Genomic DNA, 17,490 nt, shown 5'->3' with positions numbered 1-17,490 from the left:
CATAACGATCGATGTTATCTTTTTGACAACTCTAATGCCGATGTCATAAGGCTACACCGGGCTAGAGATTTTGCCGACGGTCGGGAGCAGAGAATTGTGGTATTTGGCCGATAAACAAGATTGTCAAGCTGATTTATATTAGAATTAGCCCATAGCTCTGACACATACGGCAAAATATATGATTCCAGACGGGTGCTGTCAATCAATTTAATCCATATTTGCCCGTATTGATGAATCATGGTCTGCAAACTTTCACGTTGACAAAACTCTGGACTGAAGCGCAATTCCCGACACAAGGTGTTGAGAAGTAGTATACATGTATCGTCCCGATAACGTGCTGACTGATGCTCTTGAAAATGACCCGTCATCTTGTCTTCGGCACAACCGGCCGCATAAGCGAAATTGAGATCGCAAACGCATCGGCTAGTATCTACTTCTAATAATAGAACTCCAAATACTGTAGTTCGCTTTCAAGCTTTGTGGTGTTGAAGAAATGCCCAAGTTGTGTTTTATCTGTATTCGCATATGTTACTAAGTATAATGACATCACTCAGCAAATGGTATCCGCATATTATTGATATATTAACACTATTGCATAGCTGGGTCTCAATCATATTTTCAATTGGTCTCTTCATATCTCATTCACTTCGAGTCATTTCCTAGGCTTCGCCTAGTCTTCCTATTGTTCAGACTATCTAGCACTGCATAAGTTCCTTCCCTCCGGCTTCTCCAGGCTATCATTCATAAGGAGTGCTGTATGCTCTCAATCCGATTCCTATTACTTACCAGTCACCTTGTTCATTAGTGTTTCGGGCAACTTCTACCCGCTGCGGCCTGACTACATTTTTAATCTCAGGTGAGACACCCAACCACAGAACATCCGGGCGGCTATAATGTCCCGTACAGTCGACAAACATTTTGTTTCGAACCAGCTCGTCCATATCCAAATTAGCGTAAATAATACCTTCTTTATCTTCGGGAATGGATTCTGTCATAACTCGACCATCCGGGCCAAAGATGGTTGTATGACCACCTCCTGGAGCTGACATTATACCTTGTCCACCTATTTTCATGGCCTTGATCCCCTTTTCAGTGATGATTTGAGTACAGTGCAGCACAAACGTCCCAGATTCCATGGCATAAGTGCGCGAGAGTGTTTTAGATCCTTCAAGGTATTTAGCAAAGCCTAGCATACGAAACAGGAGAATGCTAATACGCACCTTCTGCAGTCATAGAGTAAGCGCCGAAATCTCCAACAACGTCGTTTGACAGAGGCGGCCAAGCCGCAACATGAATATCCCCGTTCTGCGTGATCGCGTTATACTTAAGGAGCGGCTGCAAATGTTCCCAGCAATTCAGAGAGCCAACGCGGGCAAATGGGAGCTCTTCCACGTTCTGTAAAGCGTGACTAGAGCCGTCACCAAATACTGTGCGCTCCATGTGAGTTCCCTTCATCTTTCGCCGATGGACTTTAATCTCTCCGTCGGGTCCGATTAGAACTTGAGCGATGTAAAGTGAACCATTGCAATTCTCCGAAAATCCCAAAGAGACTGCGACATTGTTTTCACGGGCGCAATCCTGGATTCTTTGCATTTCTGGAGAGTCCAGGCGAAGGGAATTTTTGATATACTGAACATTTAGATCAAAGTAAACATTTCGAGACCTAAGTTATGGCACCAATTGGAATTAGTTCATTGGACATGGAAGGCTATTTGAATAAGTCCTTTCTCACCAAATCCAGCATGGATAGCCTGGAATCCAGACTTCAGGGAATCCAACAAGTTGAGCATTTTTCGAGGCCGCTTCCTCTATGAGCTTACAAGACTTATCTACGGCACCTTGAAGGTCGAACCAGACGGGCTCAGCCTGGGTCGCAGCAACGCGGACAGTAGGACAAGGCATGATGGCTGATGGTTTATTCGCGGAGATGTCAAGAGTGTGTGATAGAAGAATAGCTTCTCACCTTGAGCTTCGCCAGTGGCAGAAGAGGGAGGCTATATACATGACGAAACGAACGATATTACAAATTGATTTCCAACCGTGTGACTGCATTCTCAAACATTCAGACGCATCAATTTGTAATTTAATCTTGTGAACAGAGCTCATATCCTGCTACAATTGGGCCAAACCCCTCATTTCGCTTCTTGTCGCAGCGCATGGTGGCGCTTTTGAGTATGGCGAGGTGTCTCGGAGCTTTGATATTAGTGGTGCATGTGCCTCGCAAACATTGATGAAGCCCTGCAGATGGAGATACGCCACTACGTAGGGCGTCGCCGACCTGTCAAGCGTTTAATAGGGGAGAGCGTTCCCATCATTGCTGCGTGGTGGGTTGAGCGCATTTTAGGTGTGTGCGAGCTGTCACCATGCACTGTTGTTCTTCATTTCTACGCTTTGTCTCACACATATCTATTTATACTGAGTGCGCGGTATCGGTGGTTGAAAGATAACGTACAGAATCAACAAATGGAGCAAAGATTCGATGCAAAAGCAAGTTTCCTGGTCATATTTCATGAACTTGCACCGGCTCTCGGTGATTAATATTTCTGATTCTCTGAAAGAAAGAAAGGACCTTTCGCAGATACACCAAGAAGCTTACCTTTAGAGAATTTAAGATAAATTAGCTGAGAGTGAACATAGCGTTCCCTATCATGGAGTGTCGCCCTAAAGACGTACAATCCCCGGGAGAGTCTAGTAGAGAATATGTAGCTACTAAGACAGGATTCTACTAGAAGAGAGATCTTTGAGCATATTATTAATGTGAGAAACTGTCTAATCTGACGCTCTTCTAATGAAGATAGCGCCGGGTGCTGTTACCAATGCAAAGATGAGAGCAAGTTCATGCTATCTTATGTGATAGCTCGCCACAAATATGAGGCTATCCATAGACTAAACGTAGGGAGAGTTCTTATCGTGGTAACACAGACAAACACTCTTCCGGCTTGGCAGTCTGAGTTGTGCACTAATGGGCACGTACAGGTGAAAAGCAACGATCCGCATGCACGCTTTTACATCAGCTCCGAGGGGCAAACACATAGTGCCACCGTGAGACAGAGCATTATTCATTGTTAGTGGCATGATATCGCTTTATTCTACTGCCCAAAGCTGGCTAGACGATATGGCTATGAGATATGCATAATAGCTGGGGACCTTGTATCCAGCTTTGTTCTATCGGCCGAGTATCTACTAGATAAAACAAGTGCATGATCTTGGATATGATAAGCAGGAAACTGAGAATGAGAACATCGTCAAGAAGTTTGTCAATGTGAGAGGGCAGTAGAATGGACCATGTATAGGAACATATCCTCTATTCTCTGCATGTGAATTAATAACGAGCTCCTACTAATCATTCATCAGCTGCAGTATAGGATGCAGGCTAAATGTTGGAAATGTCAAAGCTTGGACAATTGAGAAAGACATCTTATCTAGCTTGGGCAAGGCATGGTACGTTGCACCAGCTCACACACGGATTTCCACATTGGTAATCATGGCTGGCTTTAATTTCGTGGCAAGATACTGAGATGATGATTGCTAGCAATGCTTTCGTGCTGCGAGATTAATCCCTCATCATATGCTTCGTATATCAAGACATATTCTGGTGAGGCCTCACGGTTAACCTAAACATATCAGTTCTGCAGCGGCACGTCGGGCGTCCGAGACTCTTCTTCCCGCCATCAACGCAAAACCCCACACTCGTCCATATCAAGAAACAGACGCAAATCTGGTGTCACACAGTTGCCATGGCTGTGTGGAGCCGTCAACGCACGGCGAAGAGAATCGCAGCCCAACGCGTCCACACCCACCCGCAGCATGCATGCATAGGCAGTGACGCCAACGAAAGATTTGCCCTCAGGAAAAGTCCACTGTAGTGCTATTAGTAGAGCTACTAAAAGCAGTAGCATCAAACCTTCATGTGTATGCACAGCAACATTCGTTTGCCATAAATTGCGTGCTCCGTCGACACGCATGAGGTCGTGCATTTACGCGACATGCAGGCAGCCTGTAAGAATGAGAAGTGATCTGTTTTCTTGTTTGATTTGGTGCCACCAAGCAGCCGTTCTTTCACCGCCAGAACATGGCAATTCTGCCCAATTTTTTCTTTTCTTTTTTCTCTCACCACCTTTTCCATTTTTTCGAGGGGCTATTTCCCCACCACCAGCCCACTTTGGTAGTTTTTGCTTTTGTTACACGTGCCCTGAGACCCTTATTTCGCTCTCATATGCTTTCTCTCATCATTTTAAAGTCTCTTTCTTGTGCGAGAAAACCTTGATTTTTTGCGGGGGCCAGCCATGTCCAGCCAAGCCAGGGGTTCGTAGACTCGGCATGTCACTGAGCAAGACTGAAAGAAGAGCAGCACAGAAACAATTTGCGCATACGTACATGCGTCTGACCAAAATAGAAAGAACAGGAGCAAACGATGGAATGAAATCAACGTCGTTGCCCGTCATTTGCCGGCCCCATTGCCCCGAATCGGGCGTCTGGTCCAGCGGTGAAGGGTCCAGCTCCATGCGGGCTGCCTGGCGAGCCACTGAGCATCGCCTTGAGGGCTTCCGCGTCGGTTATAATGCGTGCATGATATCGACCTTAGCTTCGTCCAGCGCATCGACGGCTTCTGATGCGACCAGGGGGGCCTGGCCGGGTTCCTGAAGGGGGTCTAGCTGCTGAGTGGGCGGTTTTGTTTGTTTGTTTATATGTGGCCAGACCTGACAACGCGCCTCTTTTGCTCAGCAGAATCTCGTATGTAAAGAGACTGTCACACAGCAAGATGTTTCGTTTCGTTGAATTTTGTCCTTCTCCTATTCGATCTTATTTTGGGCTCTAGGACAAGTCGATCATCCCTGAGTTTTTCCGGTCTTTTATCTCTTCCATCGTCAGCCTCGAATTTGTCTCAGATGTCGCGCGTCGAGGTGGAGATTGGGAGAGCAGCGCAGACCCTACTCGTATTTCACCTTTCTATCCATGTGCCTTGTTGATTTTTGATTTTTGTTCGAGCTTCGATTACAGGAACTCGCGGCCAATGAGCCATTTTCACAGCCATCCTGGAGGGAGGGAGGCGTAGTAGCATGTAACCCAGTAAGGCAACATGTGCTCTTGTGATGCACACATGCAGCCCTTTTTGTTTAATATACTGCTATTGCATAGATGTAGCATTCATAAATGGTTAAACAGAGCAGTTTTAGTTTGAAAAGACACCGCTGCTCTGTCGTTCTCTGTAGTTCTATTTTATACATCAGATGCTACAGGCACTCGGCTTTTACTGCTGTTGCTAGGCTGGCGGCAGCTCAGCAAGACATGGCCAGGTAACTCTCCGCAGCGGCGTGGCCCAGGCAGTACCTGTGCGGTACACGCAGCCCGCCAAAGCGCTACCTATGGCGGCCCTGCAGCAGCCACTTGTGGGAGCTTCCCCGCATAAAGCTCCTGCGTTGGCGCCAAGCAAAAACCTGCCCCGGAATCCGCGCCCACTAGCTCCAAGCCAATTCTGTGCTCGCAATTCTGATCCCGCCATTGTCTGTCTGTCTCTTGCAACTCGCATCGCCAGATTTTGAGGGTGACGAGAGTCTGAAAACCAGCTGAATCCCTCATTAGAATACGCGAAACTGATTCTGCCACTCCCATCACCGAATTACTACGGCTATACGATCCTTTGTCTCAGAATAAGAGTGTAAGAGTGTGCCAGCAAGCGAGCGAGAAAAGTCCGAGCTCCCAGCCATCCACGATGCACCAAAATCGCCGACAATAGCCATCATCACCAATAACCTCACAATCCATCAAGCATCTCTCCCCTCTCCCCTCTCCTCTCCTCTCATATATACAGTATATGAATTGAGAGCCACCACCATCACCACCGAGAAGAGTTGAAGAGAAAAAAAAAGAGGACACGCGAGTGCCGGCATACGAAACGACGTACCTGGTACTGGCACCACCACCAGCACTACTGGCGCTACTACAGTGGCCCCCACTGGCCTCCTCCAAGGGGTCTGGCTCCCCCTCACCAAAGTTTCGCGCATCTCGTCACGCTCGCGCCCAACTCCAGTGCACCAACAAGCTCGAGAAACAGGGGAGAAGCTCGGCATCCCTGCACGGCTGACTGGCCTGTTCGGCCGCTGCCGTGCGTGTCATCTGGTTTTTTCCCTCCAGCCTCGAGCCTCCTCTTCCATGACAACTTCTTTTTTGCCTTCTGCCAGGAAAAGTGGACTGGGCTCTGCCGCCATCAACCGCCGTTTTTTTTTTCAAGCTGAATTGCGGCTGCTCGGGCGAAACAAAGGGGGAGCTTGGCGCTGAGCTGAAGGTTTCTAGCGCCTGGCGATCTCGTGCTGTCAGTGGCTGGCCCGCAACTTTTTTTTTCTGACCATCCCATCCCATCCATAACACTCGCTTTTTAATCGTGACGCAGGGAGCAGCTTTTTTCGCACTGCTTTAGCCCGGCCGTCACAAAAAAAAACTTTCGGTTCGACGCCTGCCAACCACGGCAGCTGCCGGGTGCATGTCCACGGGCGACCTTCTGCAGCTACTCGGCGGCACTACCAGACTCCAGACCCAACTCTGCACAATCATCGTCTCTTGACAGCCTCTTCTGCGCCCTCGCCTCGCATTCCTCTGCTGCACAGGGCTTGGCAGCTTGGCCCAGCCTCACACAGTCTGAACTGATTGATCGCCGCTGGATCGCTCCGCAGGCCCGGGTCGGAATTTTCGAGCTAGCCAGCCAAAACTTCGGCACTATGGATCCAAGACGGTCGCCAGCTCTTTACCCCAACCATCACCACAACCACAGCAACTCGGCATCGCGACCGCATTTCCCTCCATCCTCGCACGCATCGGCGCCACCGCCAGCCGCGGCCGCAGCATCGCATCGCATCCCCAGCCCAGCCTATGCTGCGCACCAGCGACGCATCTCCGACGCGCCCTACCACCGCCCTTCGCACGCCGTCCGCGACTATCCTTCAGAGCCCAGCCATTCGCGCGCCCAGAGCGCTTCATCGCTGCCCACTGCTCGCGAGCTCAGTCGCAACATGCCACCGCCCACGTCGCCTCCCCAGCAGCCGGGGCCGCACTCGCAGCACCAGCATCAGCATCAGCAGCCACACGCCGTCATGGGATACGCACCGCCTCCGCCCAGGCCACCGCCAGTTGCTGTTGGGCCACCAAGCGCTTTTCCCTCTGGCCGTGAGCTGCCCGCGCTGAGCTCCATCGCACGATCTGGCTCGGTGTCCAATGGTGGAAGCTCCATGTCGATTTCGTCCATGCTTGGCGGGCCTCCTCCAGCCTCGCGAGATGCCCAGCCTCCAGCGTCATCAGCTCAACACTACTCTTCGCACTCGGCTCCAACATCAGCCTCGACCTCTGGTCCTGGTTTCGCATCGTCTATCCAAGCCTCGCCCCGAATGCATTCTGCATCCTCCGAATACCCTCCATTCCGACGTCCTCAAACCCCCGAGCTCCAGCGACCATACGATCCCCGAGTCGGTGCTGCGCCTTCTCCCCGAGGCCACTATGCCACGCCCCCAGATGTCCAACGATATGGCACACCACAGCAGCAGCAGCAACAGCAGCAGCAGCAGCAGCCACAACAGCCATACCACTCACGGCATCCATCAAGCTCAGTCGACCCTTCGAGAGAACAAGCAAGGATACCGCAAGGGCCACCTCCTCCTGGTCAGAATGCTGCGCAATCTAGACCGTACGGAGCGATGCCACCACGGCCAATGGATATCGGGAGGGCGCCGGGGCCAGAAGATGCTTATGGTCGCCGGGAAGAAGGCATGCGGCCGGCACCAGGTATGGAGTATGGCGATAGGACCGGCCTAAGACCGTATCCCTACGACGATCGTTACAGGGCCGAGAGAGAAAGGGCAGCTACAATTGGATTAGAGCAACAGCAACAGCGGGAGCGAGAAGGCAGGGAGCGGGCATATTCCGGAGGCGATCTGAATCGACATCCTCCGCCGCCACATGATCAGGCGCATCGCGAACCCCCGGTACATCAATCTGCCCCCTACGGCCCACCCCCTGCCGAGCTGCTTGACCGACGCGATCCTCGGGACCCTCGCTGGGGACGACCCGAACCCGAAGTAAACTACAGAGCCGCAACCCTTGAGCATCAACGCGCTCACCCGGACTATCCTCCCACTTCTGGACCCTACGCACCCCATAACCCTTCAGCATACCCGACAGCGCCTCCAGAGAGATTCCCTCCAGCCTCACATCCAGCCTACCCCCCCAACTCGTCTGGTGTTGCTGGCCCGCCTCAGCCACACGAGTCTCCGGATCGCGCTCGAATGGAGCTTCACCACTCCCAACAACAGCAGCAGCAACAGCCACCTAGATCGCGACCTCTCGATGAAGCGCCCCCGTCTCTTTCGTCCGTGCCCTTTGGTGGCGCTGGCGGCCATGGTCACCATCAGTTTGATCCCTCACGAAACAGGAATGTCGATGACCCGGCGGGCGGACCTGGCATCCATCAGCGCAATCTGCTTGCTATCCAAGAGATTAACCGTAAAGGGCGCGTCTCCCCGCTCCCACAAGCTGTTCAAGGTGCGCAGCCTCAGCAGCCTGGACCTGCCGCAGAGCCAGGCATTAAGAGCGAGTTTGGCCGCATGTTTGCGGGTATAGGCAGCGGTGTGGGAAGCATGAGCGGCGTGTCGAGCCCGGTTACGTCTGCGCCAATGGCCCAGTACATTAATGCTGCACTGGCCAAGCGAGAGGACTCTGAAAACCCAGCACCGGACGCGGGTCCAGATGGTGCGACCAAGGGTAGGGGGAGAAGGCGCAAGTTGAATACAGAAGACAACCGTGATGATGAAAGCTCGGGCAGGTTGACGCCAGTGGGGCGTGGTGCGAAGCGCATGAGGGGACATGCGCATCATCATCATCAGTAAGTTTCCGATTCTTTTATGTCTTTGCGCGTAAACATTTAGCTAACCTTTTGGTAGTCACCACCACCATCACCACCACGCGCCCGAAGGGGCTGCCTCTCCGACTGTTGGAATTACCACGTTCAAGAACTTCAAGGGCGTTACCCCGACTACCTCTCCGACCGAAAAGGCACCAGCTGTTGCTCCCCATCATCATCATCACCACCACCACCATGCAGCGAGACCACCACAGCCTGCGCAGGCTCCAAAGACCGCCCAAAGCCCTCCAGCGCCAATCCCACCCAAGCCGAAAACGATTGTGTCATCCAAAGCTGTGCTGGAGCAGGTTGCTCGCCATCCCCGCCACCACTTGGGCGATTTCATCTATGAGCCGGAGCTGAAAGCAGGACGACTGCTCCCGCACACCCCCACCCACCGGGGCTTCTCGTCGAACCCGAAGCCGCTGCCGTATGATCTCATCAAGGGCAAAGAGAACTGCACTTTGACCGTCAAAGTATCGCGCATCCACCTATCTTCGATTGCTCGAGAGGAGATTACAGCGAGAGCGTTCATATGGGGCACGGATGTCTATACCGACGACTCAGATGTGGTGGCGGCATGCATTCACGGAGGATGGATCAAAGGAGAATGGACCGAAGATGTCGACACTTCTCTATTGGATTTGGATCAAGGTGCGAATGGAGAGACAAAACGCCGAAAGGCTAAAAACCAAGAAAGCGAGTCTGCGAATGCCACATCCGAAGGTCTCATCTCAGCGCCTCCTGTCGCTGGCCCAATGGCCGTCCCTGCCGAGCGCGATCTACACGTCACTGTTTTGATATTACCTCGACTGGTCAAATACGGTGCCTCTACGCGCTACGGTATTACAAGCCGAGAATTTGGCGGCGAATACGGATCTCGACACGCAGTCCACGATGGATTAAGCTACATGATCAAGAGCATCCGCTGGGTACAGAATGGAGCTCAGCCCCAAGCTCGACTGCGCGGAAAGGGCCGACGAGAGCGCATGAGAGAACAGGCAGTCAATTATATAATGATTACGGGATTGACTGCTAAGAGCCAGACTCTGGATGCTAAGCCCAGCATAGGCAGCGAGATCTCTGGCAACTGGGCGAATAAGAATCCCGCAGACGATTCTCTAGATGCAAAGCGCCGACACAGCGAAGGCGACAAGGAAAATCAGCCCGACGAGAAGATGAGCGAAGCCCAGTCTGAAGGGCATGACCAGGACAAGGACGTTGAGATGGGAGACTTGGGAAATGAAGAAAAGGTGGCTGCTGCCGAAGAAAAGTAGCCCTGTTTTGTCTCCCCTCGGCTTCTTATTTTTTTCTACTTCCATAATTCATTTCATTATCATTTTTAACGACTATTACGAAGGCTTTTTGCTCTGCATAGGAAGGAATCATTTAAGGGAGAAGGGAAGCTTGCGGGGAGCTTGTGTATTTTGGACGGAAGGGTAAAACAAAATTTAGCGGGAAGGACAAAATTGGCTTGATGATTTCTTGTTTTCCAAGGAGACTGTGGGGAAAAAAAGGCTTTTGTTTTTTCTTTTCATTTGGGACATTGGAGACATACCCTCTTCTCTCTACTCATCATGATGCGTGTGTGTGGCTATAGTAATGGTACATGATTCGTTTCAGGTCTATTTGTTGTTATAGTGTACAATTCAAGTCGCTTTAGGCGACGTTGGTATCTTCTCTGATTCATGATGACCTAATATTCCTTTTCTCTGTGTGATTCTCTCTCTTTTGTAGTGAAATCATTTCGTTCAAGCTACAGAAGCGGTCCGTAGCAATGCATTTCAACCTTTTCGTATCGTACACAAAATCTTTTCCAATTCCTTTCATGTTTTCATGTTTAAAAATCGGTCACTCTTCCATTATAGCTCCAGTCGCCATCACCGCCCCATCTCAAAGGCTCATTCTTCGGTCCGCCAATCTCTCCCGTCTTGGGATTCTTGTCGCCCTCAAACTCGGGCGGCGCGCCGCGGAACAGGCCCTGGTTGAGCGAACTCTCGCCGTCGCTGCTGTTGGAATTCGTTGTGGCGGCGACGTTTGTTGCGTGGCGGGGAGTTTCCGTAGAAGGAGGAGTTTGAGTCTGGATCTCCTGGAAGGCGGAGGAGACTGCGGCGGCGCGCTGGAGGCGCTCGAATTCGGCTTGTTGGGCGGCGGGGAGCTTGGGGGGCGCTGGGCGGGAGGAGAATGTTGATGAGAGGCGGTGGGAGGATTGGTTGAGGAGGTAGGGGAGGCGGAGGTTGAGGGGTCGAAGAGGAGGCATCTTGGTTTGTTTTGTGGTTGTGGTGGTGTTTGTGGAAGAGTTGGAGTTGTGAGGATGAAGCTGGGGATGAGTAAGTGATGGCGATGACGATGGCGGAATAAGGCGGATGGATAGCCGAGGTTTAGGCTGGTGGGGGCAACAGCATTGAGCTGGTGCTTAGTTAAGTCCAGTGCTGGAGATGTTTAACAGCTGGAACATCTGTTAGCTGCCGTTACTATTTTAGGGCTGTTTTTTAAATATTGTAAAGCGTATTTTGTTTTCGACTTTAAAAGGAATAAATGCAGCTTGCAGCTTGGGTGAACGTTGGTAGCAATAGTAGCAGTACGTGATACAAATATGCCAAGCAATACATGTACGGAACAAAACTAGTACCAGATTCTTCCATAGCACTGCTCAGCTTCGGATAAGAGTTTATAGCTTCCTAGTCTTGAAGATATATAAAAGCTGCCATCATTTACTCGTGTTCAAGGAGATGGTATAAACTATAGCAAGATTGGTGAATCAATTGACATCATCACTATAACTAAATCTCTGACTTATTTACTATTCTCAAACAGATACTGGCACCGAGCATTCCCTGTTTGGGTCAATCCAACGGCATCATACAATCCTCGAATCGCAGGATGAAAGCCCAGCACCCTTTCAAAAACGTCTGTCAAGCCAACAGCTTTTACGAACGCCAATAAGCTTGCAATGGTAAAATCAGCATAGCCAGGGCTGTCGCCATCGACAAACGGACCAGGGGCTGCTTCAAGCCAATCGCCGAGGTCTTTGAATCGAGGCTCCGCCAGAGCCAGACCATCTTCTATAGGATGCTCAGCAATCCACTGCTCTACAGATTTTCCCCATCGCAGCTTTCGCTTTTCGCGAAATGCCCCGACGCTGCGCTCTGATAAGATTTGAGGTACGTGCCCAACTGTGAGTTGAAGAATCGGTGAAAAAGCTGGTCCAAAGCGTGCCCTATATTCGACACTTCGCGGCGTATCGAACCGGAGAGACCGTTCAGGTTCCAAGTCCTCGAGGGCTTGAACTATCTTTGAAGGCTTCATTTCGTAGACTACAGAGCCAGCTGATGTCTGGTACTTGAGCACCGGTATCTCATATGGCTCTATCGGGTCATCTTTCGGCTCCAGACTCGTCGGCGCAAATGTTGGGACAATGTCGGGATACTCGATCCCTTTGAATGAATAGGGAATTCCTTTATAGTGGATTGAGAATAAAATTTTGAGTACATGATGCGACCATATCTTGCCGTCTTTGCTAGGATTATCGAAAATGAAGACAGCGTTGGTTTCCGCCATATTGTGGGATTTTGGTTGACTTGAGGTTTATAGGACGAACTAAAAGATGGGCTCCATGCTTTTAGCCGCAATATAGGTATTTATAGATAGGCGAGGCCTCCCAAAGGAGCAATAAGAATGGACGTTTTAACCAATTACCCCGCGAATGGAGTATAGCTCGCGTCAACTTGGGTCCTTTATCTTGTGTGCGAAAAATCACACTCCTCTATCAGTAGCTCTTATTTATTCACTGCTGCAACCCTGTGAATCCTGTATCTATAAAATCTCCGAATTACAATACGTGGTCGGTCTTATGGAGTATTATACAGATGTGTTCATCTTGAAAATAATGGAAGTAATTCTATCCATTATCATCGCTCAATTCTAGCCTGTGTGCAAATCAACACCGGAACCCAACCATCGGTAAATATTGAGTTCAATTTTTTGTTAACGACCAATAGTGATTAGAGGTAAGACATTCAGTACTTGTATACTGCAAAGCGCCCATTCAGAAATAAGCCCATTCGTAGCCAGTTTTAGGGACGCCCTCAAAATGATATGACACAGAACACCCACAGCCATGCCCCTTTTCACATTACCAAGTGATGCCAAAGCGAAGTAGGCAGCGGGGAAAAACATTAGCCAAGTAGTCCCCAGGCCAGGATTATACACTCCACCAGCTAGCAAGGACGGTATTACATGTGTTACTCCATTAACAAAGACAAATCCGTAAAAGTTGGATGCCGATATTGGGCTAAATCGAGCGGCGAGTGCCCCTGCCCATACGGTAACGCAGTTGATGAATACAATAACCAAAGGAGTCAGTGGGCATTCTGTAACTTCTTCAATACCCTGCATAGGTAGCATGAGAATCTGTGTTAAAAAAGAGTCGCAAAGAAGTCATACCAGTTGAGAGCAGAGAAACTCTTGAAATGCGTAATTTCTGGCCATGAGATCATAGCCGTGTTCTTCAAATTGATGAAATAAGTAGAGGGGCAGTGCAGCATGCATCCACCAGCGTGAGTTGCGAATGCGATGCTTCCATTGTAAAGGGAAGCGTGCACGGGGCAGACACAATTCCAGTGTGAGTGGCAGCGCTGCAGCGAGACTCAACCAGGGCCAAGATAAAAGCAGGTCCATCTATAAATTGTTTGACTTCATGTACATACTATTGGGCGGCTGGGAACAATGAATGCGAAGTTGGTCATCATTTAAATAAGTAACTATCTGGAGTTGAATACATCTGCAACCTCAAAATGCCCTTCATCCGAAATCATTACACACAGAGTAGCAGAATTTAGGATATGGCAAGCTTCGTTCTCGGTAACTCAGAGTAGCGGAGTTTAGGATGTATCAAGCTTCGTTCTCGGTAAGTCCCAAAAGAGAGATACATTTCCGAAAAGGGAATTAAGGTTTGCAGGGACGGAGGACGTAGTTGCCGCTGGCGCCGACGTCGAGATAGTACGGTAATCCGATCTAAACGCGAGCAAGCCACTTTACCACAGCCTCAAGCATTTCGTTCCCAGCGAGTAATGTGATGAGAGATCTTACAAATTCACTCATAGGACTCTTGTAGGAGTAGACGGCACTTGTATATTCAGAGTGTTATCAAGTATCTATCGAGAGTACATGTAATGACTCGTAAGATAGAGTACATGTAACTACGGGTACAATACTTTAATTACATGCACTATAGTACATTGCCTATGAATCCGGCCGACTAATGTCCAACAATATTTGCGAACCACTCAAACACTTCCTGGTTCATATACACTAAACCGCCGCTGTGGCAATGGTATTGGCCTCCTTGCTCGGGGCCGAATACCTTTAGCGTCGCATTTTCCCCAATAGCTTCGGCTACACGAGGTGGCTGTCCTTTAAAGAACAAGTCATCTTCTGCGTCACCAATAAAGGCTGGCATACTGATCCTCTGCGCCACTCCATTCTCAAGTGACATTTTGTCCATAATCGTATAGGCCTCGAAAGCCGAGTCTACACAAAAGGTGAATTTCAGGTCGTCGTGGAACCATCGGCGGTTCGTGGCCCAGGTTGATGGATCTTGCTCAAATAAACGATCAAACTCTGCTGCATCACGCCTCTCCCAAGAATCTCTGCCTTGTGGGAATGCTTGCATGCAGGCGTCCATCATGCTATAAACGCCATCAATGCAAATAACTGCCGCAAGCCGCTTCTCAAACGCAGCAGCTCGTGCTGCGAGATATCCGCCCATGCTCATGCCGATCAACCCGATCTTGTCGGTGTCGACGAAAGCTAGCTTATCGTCTTTGTTGGCAAAGATGTAGTCCACTACAGGCGTCACGGCCTCCTCCCACTCCGCGATGAAGCCTTTGCCTTGCGTCTCCACAAGTGTACGGTGGCCGGGTCCCTCATACAAGATGACATTGTAGCCCCGTTCTAGCGCCCCAACGGCAAAACAATGGTATGTTTCTTCCATGATGCTCTCGAAGCCTCCACCAACAATCAGTGTTGGCCTTGCATTCGTGGCCGAGGCCTGGCCAGCTCGAAACACAAGCCCTGGCATCTCAAAATCCTTGGCTTTGATAGTGACGTGCTCACCGGGAATAGGAAGCAAGGCATTAGCCTTGTTAAAATACTTCTTCCACAGTTTGAAGCACTCAGTTATCCGAGGATCAGATTTGTTGCCATGGAGAAAGAAGTCGGCCATGAAGATGTAGTGGCTGACGCGAAAGTAGGCATTTCTCAGTGTAACGGGCGAGAATGAACTTTCCTTTGTCTCATCGATGGTGGAGAGAATAAATTGTGCAAGTTTGAACCATTCTTCGTACCAGCTTTCAAAATCTCCAGGCTTGATGTTGGGCATGATATTGAAGATCTCGGTGATGTCGGCGCCTTGGAAAGGAACCGTTCCGAGTGCCCGCATGGTTTCATAGTGGAAATTGACGTCCTCGTGCAGCTTCACCATGGTGTTGATTATGACTTGATAGTCAACAGTTTTACTAATGTTAAGAGTTTTGAGATGGGTTTCGACTTTCTAGTCCAAGCGTGTTAATGAGGAGCAGCTTGTCTAAAGGCGAAACATCCTTTCCTATAAATATCTAATGATACCTCGGTAAGAAATCTACATCGGTTAAGATGCCATCTTGTCTGGTAACACTAGAACCGTATTGAGAGATAAATATCTGTTTGCTGTCTAGCGTTAGTTAACGTCAATATCATCGTGACACTATTGTAACATTAGTTGAGTCGTAGTCCAGAGAATCAGGCACTATACATGACCTTGTGGCATCAATGGCTCATGAAAGGCACGGAAAGGTCGGAAATGGCTGAATCCTTCAAAAGATGTGGAGAACTTCATCGGCCAGCGGCTTAGATGAGTTGTGCGAATGTAACTGTTAGATGATATCGGCATCTCGGTCAGTGTATTAGAACCGAGCCGTAGATGGAAAATCAAAATGTTTTGATTGATTGGCTAATATGGCACATCTTATTTGGCTCCTCAGCGTAGACTAATTCTAGTATCATGGTATAGTTATCCAAATATGTATTTTGACTTGAAAAGAGGTCGAGATCGTCGGAGGAGCAAGCTCTACGTCTGACAAAGCTATGAATAACAAGTATACCGAGATGCAATAATTCTAGTCTGTCATCTATTAGCTTGACTATAATAAAGAACTTATAAGCTCAGTTCTACGTATCACTTCGTCAGTTCGCCGAGACATTGTATCCCACATCACTGCTACTGCGGGTCCATATATACTCGAGATGTCCTCCTGGTTTGTAGCCACAGTTTTGACCGCACTCATCATCTGCGTCCATAACAGTGCAGTAACAGTTGTTATCGAAGTCATGTACATGTAGGATGTGGCCTTTGAAGATACTGGGTTTTTATTATCGACTTGTCGACTTGGAAGGGCCACTGAGCCCACTTGAAGCCTTGGGAGGATAACAGCCCACCCTGTGCCTGCTATCGGAGCAATAGAATGCTCTACACAATTTCGTATCATATTCAAAAGACTTGTGTAGGCTTCGGTCAACTGAGAGTGGCATGAAAATATTAGAGAAACGAGTGCTTCGTCTGGAATCAAGGTAGTTTGACCCCCTTGGCCTGGTGACGGGGACAAACTCTGTAGGACGTGATTGAAATCTTTGGTATGTTTAAAGAGTTCGTCGAAAATGAGTTTGACCGTTCGCCTAGTATTATTTTCGATTGTTGTCGACCTTTCTGAGGACGCACGAATCTTTTCTAGTGTAGGGATGGGCATCGCAGCCTCATACAGCTCGACACTCAATGCTGCGAGTCTTCTAGAAGCATGGCGCCGTATTTCAAAATCATCTCTTGGATCTGAATCATATTTTTGCACGCGCATATCGTTGCTGTTCTCAATTAAGGGGAAGCCGCAACTTGAGTCGTGAGTAAGTGGAAAGTCATTCCAATTGCAAAGGAAGGTATCCAAGCCATGGGAACCTTCGGTAGTAGCGGGAAGTATTCCTGAACAAGAAAGATTTTGAAAGCTGCTGCTGGAATAGAGAGTATCCGCTATGCGAGGAGACAACTGGATGCTTTCTTCCAAGTTGAAGGTTTGTGAAGCCGGGAGTGGCATGGAACCTGTTTCTTCAGTTGTTGAAATAGCCCAGCCTTGACTGGGTGCTTCGCCGGAGACGCCCCCTGCCTTGGACACCGCTGATGGAGGCTTTGTGCCCCGACGACTGTATTGGCACGGCGTTTTCAGATGCTGACACCGGATACAAGTGGCGGAATCGGCATTTCGTTTACATCGGAGTTTCTGTCTGTGGCACCGATCGCATGACGAACGAATGCTTGGCCCTAACCTCTGCCTGTTTGTGGCGCTCGGGGTTTCTACTGGTGATGCCACATGTTCATATGGAATTATTGACAAATCCATGATTGGGACTCTGGGATTGTTGGTGCTGATGACAATGATGAAACGATGAAGAAGACAGAGTGAGATCGGTGAAACTACATGTAGTAATATGCTATTGATGGGTGGACGAAGCTAATCATGCACGATCGGCGTTTCTTAGTGGGGGCTTCGGCGATTCTTTAAACTAGCCAGGCTCAG

The 17,490-nt window shown here is 49.4% G+C and overlaps 6 protein-coding genes across 6 annotated transcripts; 1 reads left to right on the top strand and 5 right to left on the bottom strand.

The window, feature by feature from the left end:
* Positions 1 to 598: 598 nt before the first annotated feature.
* On the bottom strand, positions 599 to 2,102 carry GGI43DRAFT_408226 (carbon-nitrogen hydrolase family protein). The gene is made up of 3 exons (XM_083206334.1): positions 1,733 to 2,102; positions 1,221 to 1,663; positions 599 to 1,165 (listed from the first exon to the last, which is right to left on the bottom strand). The coding sequence occupies exons 1-3, from the start codon at positions 1,900 to 1,902 to the stop codon at positions 783 to 785; spliced, it is 996 nt and encodes a 331-aa protein (XP_083059607.1). The 5' UTR covers positions 1,903 to 2,102; the 3' UTR covers positions 599 to 782.
* A 4,436-nt stretch (positions 2,103 to 6,538) lies between these two features.
* On the top strand, positions 6,539 to 10,446 carry GGI43DRAFT_82537 (histone deacetylation protein Rxt3-domain-containing protein). The gene is made up of 2 exons (XM_083210365.1): positions 6,539 to 8,869; positions 8,928 to 10,446. Exons 1-2 carry the CDS (start codon positions 6,717 to 6,719, stop codon positions 10,162 to 10,164), a joined length of 3,390 nt encoding a protein of 1,129 aa, XP_083059606.1. The 5' UTR covers positions 6,539 to 6,716; the 3' UTR covers positions 10,165 to 10,446.
* Positions 10,447 to 10,524: 78 nt separating this feature from the next.
* On the bottom strand, positions 10,525 to 11,393 carry GGI43DRAFT_408220 (succinate dehydrogenase assembly factor 4). The gene has a single exon (XM_083206333.1). It carries the CDS (start codon positions 11,145 to 11,147, stop codon positions 10,728 to 10,730), a length of 420 nt encoding a protein of 139 aa, XP_083059605.1. The 5' UTR covers positions 11,148 to 11,393; the 3' UTR covers positions 10,525 to 10,727.
* A 136-nt stretch (positions 11,394 to 11,529) lies between these two features.
* GGI43DRAFT_408218 (uncharacterized protein) lies at positions 11,530 to 12,583 on the bottom strand. The gene has a single exon (XM_083206332.1). It carries the CDS (start codon positions 12,446 to 12,448, stop codon positions 11,684 to 11,686), a length of 765 nt encoding a protein of 254 aa, XP_083059604.1. The 5' UTR covers positions 12,449 to 12,583; the 3' UTR covers positions 11,530 to 11,683.
* A 1,432-nt stretch (positions 12,584 to 14,015) lies between these two features.
* On the bottom strand, positions 14,016 to 15,542 carry GGI43DRAFT_428341 (alpha/beta hydrolase family protein). The gene has a single exon (XM_083208947.1). It carries the CDS (start codon positions 15,369 to 15,371, stop codon positions 14,148 to 14,150), a length of 1,224 nt encoding a protein of 407 aa, XP_083059603.1. The 5' UTR covers positions 15,372 to 15,542; the 3' UTR covers positions 14,016 to 14,147.
* Positions 15,543 to 15,850: 308 nt separating this feature from the next.
* Positions 15,851 to 17,339, bottom strand: GGI43DRAFT_408216 (Zn(II)2Cys6 transcription factor domain-containing protein). Its single transcript, XM_083206331.1, has one exon. The coding sequence runs from the start codon at positions 17,311 to 17,313 to the stop codon at positions 16,069 to 16,071; it is 1,245 nt and encodes a 414-aa protein (XP_083059602.1). The 5' UTR covers positions 17,314 to 17,339; the 3' UTR covers positions 15,851 to 16,068.
* Between the last annotated feature and the right edge of the window lie 151 nt (positions 17,340 to 17,490).

The sequence above is a fragment of the Trichoderma evansii genome (assembly GCF_050947405.1).
Source record: "Trichoderma evansii strain SZMC 28006 chromosome Unknown GGI43scaffold_13, whole genome shotgun sequence".
Classification (NCBI taxonomy): domain Eukaryota; kingdom Fungi; phylum Ascomycota; class Sordariomycetes; order Hypocreales; family Hypocreaceae; genus Trichoderma; species Trichoderma evansii.
This window is presented reverse-complemented; position numbering and strand designations above follow the sequence as displayed.

Excerpts from the sequence above, each read along its gene's own strand:
- GGI43DRAFT_408226 (XM_083206334.1), bottom strand. The coding sequence starts at position 1,902 with ATGCCTTGTCCTACTGTCCGCGTTGCTGCGACCCAGGCTGAGCCCGTC. Across the intron at positions 1,664-1,732 it reads GGCTATCCATGCTGGATTTG|GTCTCGAAATGTTTACTTTG; the intron begins GTGAGAAAGGAC and ends GCCATAACTTAG. Across the intron at positions 1,166-1,220 it reads TTACTCTATGACTGCAGAAG|GATCTAAAACACTCTCGCGC; the intron begins GTGCGTATTAGC and ends AATACCTTGAAG.
- GGI43DRAFT_82537 (XM_083210365.1), top strand. The coding sequence starts at position 6,717 with ATGGATCCAAGACGGTCGCCAGCTCTTTACCCCAACCATCACCACAAC. Across the intron at positions 8,870-8,927 it reads CATGCGCATCATCATCATCA|TCACCACCACCATCACCACC; the intron begins GTAAGTTTCCGA and ends ACCTTTTGGTAG.
- GGI43DRAFT_408220 (XM_083206333.1), bottom strand. The coding sequence starts at position 11,147 with ATGCCTCCTCTTCGACCCCTCAACCTCCGCCTCCCCTACCTCCTCAAC.
- GGI43DRAFT_408218 (XM_083206332.1), bottom strand. The coding sequence starts at position 12,448 with ATGGCGGAAACCAACGCTGTCTTCATTTTCGATAATCCTAGCAAAGAC.
- GGI43DRAFT_428341 (XM_083208947.1), bottom strand. The coding sequence starts at position 15,371 with ATGGTGAAGCTGCACGAGGACGTCAATTTCCACTATGAAACCATGCGG.
- GGI43DRAFT_408216 (XM_083206331.1), bottom strand. The coding sequence starts at position 17,313 with ATGGATTTGTCAATAATTCCATATGAACATGTGGCATCACCAGTAGAA.